The 6003-nt window shown below is 39.8% G+C and overlaps 1 protein-coding gene across 1 annotated transcript in view; it reads left to right on the forward strand.

Annotated features, from left to right (window-relative positions):
* The window catches only part of LOC109471750 (ragulator complex protein LAMTOR3-A-like), an 8571-nt gene extending 2674 nt beyond the window's left edge, over positions 1-5897 (forward strand). The window contains exons 4-6 of the mRNA XM_019771101.1: positions 3293-3426; positions 3891-3954; positions 5379-5897. Of these exons, the coding sequence (XP_019626660.1) occupies positions 3293-3426; positions 3891-3954; positions 5379-5452 (272 nt within the window). The 3' untranslated portion in view covers positions 5453-5897. The remainder of the gene's footprint in view (positions 1-3292; positions 3427-3890; positions 3955-5378) is intronic.
* Positions 5898-6003: the final 106 nt, after the last annotated feature.

The raw sequence follows: 6003 nt of genomic DNA on the forward strand, positions 1-6003 counted from the left end.
GTGACGAAAACTGGAAATGATTAGATTTTGGTCCCCCTAGTGGCTTCCCTTGGTACTGCAGCGCAACTTCCGGTTTTGATATCTCGCGATCTGGACATGCTAGGGTCATGAAATTTTGATGGAAGGTAGCTCTCGTGATTGGGAAGAAGTCATATGAGTTTGGGCCCCCTAGCGGCTTGTTCTGGAACTGCAGGGCACTTTCTGGCGAAATGTTTAAAAGCCAATAAGTCCAGACAGGAACAACATATTTTCATTATTTTTGGTGTGTAGGTAGCTGAGAGAGAGATGTACATAATAAAATACAAATTATGCAAATGAGGACTTAATTTGCATAATTAATGAGGAAATTCTATAATTACAGTGTTTTACATTATACAACTTACATACATGTAATGTATGTAACCTATGGCATGCGGAACTTCAACAGATACTAATTATGCAAATGATGACCTAATTTGCATAATTAATGCGAAAAGTCCAGACAGGAACAACATATTTTCATTATTTTTGGTGTGTAGGTAGCTGAGAGAGAGATGTACATAATTAAATGCAAATTATGCAAATGAGGACTTAATTTGCATAATTAATGAGGAAATTCTATGATTACAGTGTTTTACATTAAGGTTCCGGGTCGGAGTTTAATTCTGACCAGGGTTCCAAATAGTGCGCAGTAAATCGCCGGATCTGCGAGGTTGTCACGCTAGGTTTGGCTCCCCATAGCTCGGCGATCGCTGTAGATTTTCAACTAGGTTTTGAATTGATCAAAAAGCCTTGGGATTGTAGTGTTTTTCGGCGCGGTGAAGTTGGACGGCCAGCGAAGCGTTTTTGGTATCAGTCCGCGAGCAAGGGTGATGCGGTTTGTCGCCTGATGACCCAAATAGCTGCGTTCTATGTGGAATTTCTAGGGGTTCGCGTCACCGGATGTTGCGAAAAACTTATCGCAACAACCTATATTTTTTTTCTGTTTTTCAGAAACAGAAAGTAGTAAGCTATTTCAGCATATAAGCCGTTAGCCTGGGAAAATTCGTTTTTTCCAAGCAGGTCCGTTGAAAAACCTGCAAAAAAACTACATTTTTCGTATCCAAAATTTACGTTTAACTACAGTTTCTACCCAAATTATAGAGTCGACGGACAATAACCAAAATTGTATCGGAAGCCAGCTGGAAACCTCCGTTGACTGATGTAATGAGATTTCCCGGCGTACTTTTTTTGGCGGAGTTATAGCCCTTCGGTCTGAGGGTGTCCGCCGGATCCAAAATCGTGAAAAAAACTCCGGTCCGAGACCTTAATACTACTTACATACATGTAATGTATGTAACCTATGGCAGGTGGAACTTCAACAGATACTAATTATGCAAATGATGACCTAATTTGCATAATTAATGCGAAAATTCTATGATTTCGTAATGGTGAATGATGAGAATGCCATACTTGGGACATCTGTAAGTTAATCAAAAGTTAACATACATCACGATGCATATATCATGTTAATGCAGAGGTCATTTGCACAATTAAAGAAGAAATTTACATTTACATATCAAGATCATATTTCATGGAGGTATGAGATCTCTGAATTCTAGTTTCAGTTGCGTTTATCTGTCTGTCTGTTGGTCAACAAGATAACTCAAGAACGCCTGGATTGATTGGTTTCATACTTGGTGTGTTGGTAGGGTGTGACGAAAACTGGAAATGATTAGATTTTGGTCCCCCTAGTGGCTTCCCTTGGTACTGCAGCGCAACTTCCGGTTTTGATATCTCGCGATCTGGACATGCTAGGGTCATGAAATTTGGATTATAATTAGCTCTCGTGCTTGGGAAGAAGTCACATGAGTTTGGGCCCCCTAGCGGCTTGTTCTGGAACTGCAGGATGGTTTCTTTAAAAATATTCGAGAGAGGATAACTGAACAACTGTTTGATGGATCGTCATGATTTTTGGTATGTAGGTAGCTGAAATGATGCTTGACATGATTAAATAAAATTATGTAAATCAGGATCTAATTTTCATAATTAATGAGGAAATTTTATAAATCTGCTGTATTCCATATTAGGGCTATGAAACACTTTAGACATATGTAATTGAGAACAACAAGATCATTGGTAGATATTGATTATGTAAATGAAGACCTAATTTGCATAATTAATGGAAAATTGGTACAATTTTATGGTGGTAACTGCTGTGAATTTAATACTTGCCATACTTGGAAGTTCAATTAAGGCGAACATCACTAAACATAATTTATTCAAATCAGGACCTCATTTGCATAATTTATGAGGAAACGCTAGAATAGCCTTATTTCTTAAGATAACCCTGTCATTGGGCGGAGAATATGATCAAATTATATAATATATGCAAATGGGCTCTTATAATTTGCATATTGGCAGTAAAAAAATGTATAATTCGTCAGCTTGGATGGCAAACATGAGTTGGCAAAGGTATGTCAGAGGTCATATTTGCATATAACCAACAATATCATACGTTGTCCATGTTAAATGGTAAGGATTTCACCAGTGTGTTGTATGTTACTAGGTAGGGGCTATGTGAATAATTTGTATAAAAATTTTGCTAATGAGCAGGATTGTAAATGTAAGCCATTTATGTGATCATCACTATGCATAAGCTTTACGAAAGCACTTAACATGTCATGGAGGTATGAGATTGTCGAACTCTAGTTTTATTTTATTTTTCGCCCTGTCACTTCATCTTTTTACTGAAAAAATCTGAGAACCAACAAATCAAATTGATGTGGCACTTTTGATTAGTTAGTAGTCTTAAACTTACAGCATGTAACATGACCTGTTACAATTGTAATGCTATAAACCTTGACTTTTATTTCTCCATAGTCTCTCTTCTCTTCCACTGAGTTCTGCGCCTGCAGTCACAGACAGGTTGTTATATTCAAATCTGTGGCGTCGGGTGGCATAGTAGTATAGCGTTTGACTATGAACTGGGGAGACCCGGGTTCCATCCCGAGTCGTACCCGGGACATGTCTGGACATGCGCCCGACGTTTGTTCCCTTGGGAAAGGCACTTTACACAACCTTCCTCACTCCACCCAGGTGTGAATGGGTACCTAACTTCGGTTGGGGAAAGTCGTATTGAGGTCACCTTGTGGCGCCGAATGGCAGCCGCACAGATCCTTGCGGCAGATTTGTGTATCATTTGATTGTTGTGATTTGTATTGATTATTATATGATACCCTGCATCAATTCAGCCGTATAAAGGCTGCGACTGCACAGTTACTGTTTGGACAATAAAAACCACTTATTTACATGTAGTTCCATTTCTCCACAGTGTCCAATGAGAATGCCCCTGAGCTGGCTCTGAGACCTGGCTTCCTGGTCACCTTCTCCATGGCTGCTGACCAGGGCAGCAAAATGGGACTTGGGAAGAACCAGCGGATAGTCTGCATGTACTCAGCCTACCAGGTCAGACGCTTGATTGATGTGGTTTATGGATAACTGTTTATCATATTGTGTGACATCTATACTTACTTACATATACATAGTTCTGCTAGATTACATTATCATACAAATGTATATCTGTCAAAATGTCAGCCAGTATATACATGTAATGCACTCTTGGACACCATCACCTGTCCAATCGAATCTGGATATTCGTCCTGGAAATGAACGCTCATCTTGGAAAGCGGACATTCCATCTTGGTTAGTATACATCCATCCTGGCAATGTACATTCCATGTACATTCTACTCAAATGTCTGCCATTACAGAGATCATTCATATAGGGTTTAACGGTAATGCACCAGTATCTCATGACAGTCTGCACTGAGCCACGTCAATCAGGCAAGTTATACAAATACATAAATTATATGTTTCTCCATACATGTCTGGAAAAAAAACTATTTTCTAATTTGATGACTTGTTCTTCAGGTTGTCCACTTCAACAAGGCCCCCTTGATGGTCACCCTGGTAGCCAACAGTACAGCTAACACAGGTACACTTCCAACTTCAAAATGTGGACACTGAATTTTTGCAATTTTAGTTATTTTTGCGGAATACAGTGTAATTTTGCTAATGTCGTTGAACTTGAATGTTGTAACCTAGGCCTGGGCCCAGCTTTCGGAGCGTACTCAAATATTTCTGTGTTTTTCGAGCGAATTTGGACCGTTCTCGTAGATAGACCTTTAGTCAAATCACTACATACTACAAACAGGGCATGTTACTACACAGGGATCATTTCGAATTCGCTTGAAAAAGACAGAAGTATGTGAGTCAGCGGCGTCCGCTATCTTGAAACTGAGAAAGCAAGGAAAGCAGGGTCCAAGTATTCCGTAAAGTTGCACTGTATACTAATACGATTATAATGCACTGTATTCCGTAAAATTGCACTGTATACTCTGGCACTCCTGACTTCCAACTTCAAAATGTGGACACAGAATTTTTGGATTGGACAAGAATGTTTGGAATTAGATGGCGTAGTGAAGAATCATCAATGCCTATTCACTGAGTCAACTATCAATCATTACTTATCAATCCATTGACAGACCAGCAGGTTTGCTTATAGTGCAAATAACTCAGCAGTTTCCCATCAAAAGTGTTGGATTTGATGCATCAGATCAGTATGGAATTTGATTAATGATTTCCTACTTAAGGTTAAGCATCTGGTGTCCCTTAACATTAAACATCTGGTGAGTCAATATCTTTGAGTTGAAGAACAGTTTAATTCTCATTATGCACAAATGGTATCAAATTTAATATGCATATCACAATTGTATTGTGATTTCTATCGTTTGCATGTCAATCAACTTAAAGTTTTCACAAAATTTTGGGACCTCAAATTGTAATGAGTCCACATAAGCTTTCCATAACAAAACAATACAACTGATAAAGTACCAACAGAGAGAGGATCAATCAAAGTTAACTATCTGTAATTTTTAGATTGTTGGCAATGATGTTTTAACATCATTGCCAACAATCTAAAAATACTTTCCAAGGCTCAAAATGCTGGGTGCTTGTGCACCTTAGTGCTCCCAAATTTGGAGCTGTGCACCCAATTTTTTTTGTGGGTGCTTTTTTGTAGGTTTACGTATGTCAAGATGTTAAATGTAGAGTAGTACTAGTATTCAGCATATTAATAACATCTAAGTGTCAGTTCAGACGCAAATCGCGATGCGGCAAAACCAATTCGAAACCACCTCTAGAAGTGGTTTGGGATCGAGGCGCTTTCAATGTGATTTGGAGCATTCAGATGGGGTCACTTGAAACCGGCTTCGGGGGAAACCACATGTAAAGCCCTTTTACTGACTTCATATGAACAGGGCCATAGTCAACAGGTAACATCTACAGCTGGGGAATGTCAGGTTGAAAACTGGCCAGGTTGTAGCTGTCAGACTCACCCAGTTTCTCTGTTCTTTTCAGGAATGATTCTCAGCCTGGAAGATGAACTAACAGATGCACTTCAAGATCTCAGACAAGCGGTGGATGTTGCCTGAGGTTGTGTCTCTAGCAGCACATATAGAACAGTCAGGGCTGGAGACTGATTTAGTGAAGCATGCAGGGACAACAGGGACAGCACAAACTATGCCGGACTTCAACTTATTATAATACTCCCTATTCATGCCGACGCCATCTTGGATCGAAAATGAGGCTTGGGGAGCAAGTGCATTAGACGCGTCCCAGACCTGGGCCGAAGAAAATGGGGAAATTCCACTGTTGTGTGCCGAGCTGCACAAACAATTCTCGCTACAATCTGGAGACAAAACTGAGCTTTCATCGGCTTCCACGTGATAGTTTGTTTGCTCCCCAAGCCTCGTTTTCGATCCAAGATGGCTTCGGCATGAATAGGGTGTATGCTGTGTACCGGTTCACTGGACTTGGATCCCGACTTGTAAGAATGTTTAGGTTCAAGTCCAAAAAAACCTTAAAGTTAACAACCGAGTCCGGACTTATTACCATAAAAGACCATTTCACATACCCCTTTTCTTTCCAAACCACCTAAACCCCTCCGTAGATTGCAAAAACTTAACTGTAAAATGAAGAAAAC

The sequence above is a fragment of the Branchiostoma belcheri genome, unplaced genomic scaffold, assembly GCF_001625305.1.
Source record: "Branchiostoma belcheri isolate BF01 breed outbred unplaced genomic scaffold, Haploidv18h27 scaffold258, whole genome shotgun sequence".
Classification (NCBI taxonomy): Eukaryota; Metazoa; Chordata; class Leptocardii; order Amphioxiformes; family Branchiostomatidae; genus Branchiostoma; species Branchiostoma belcheri.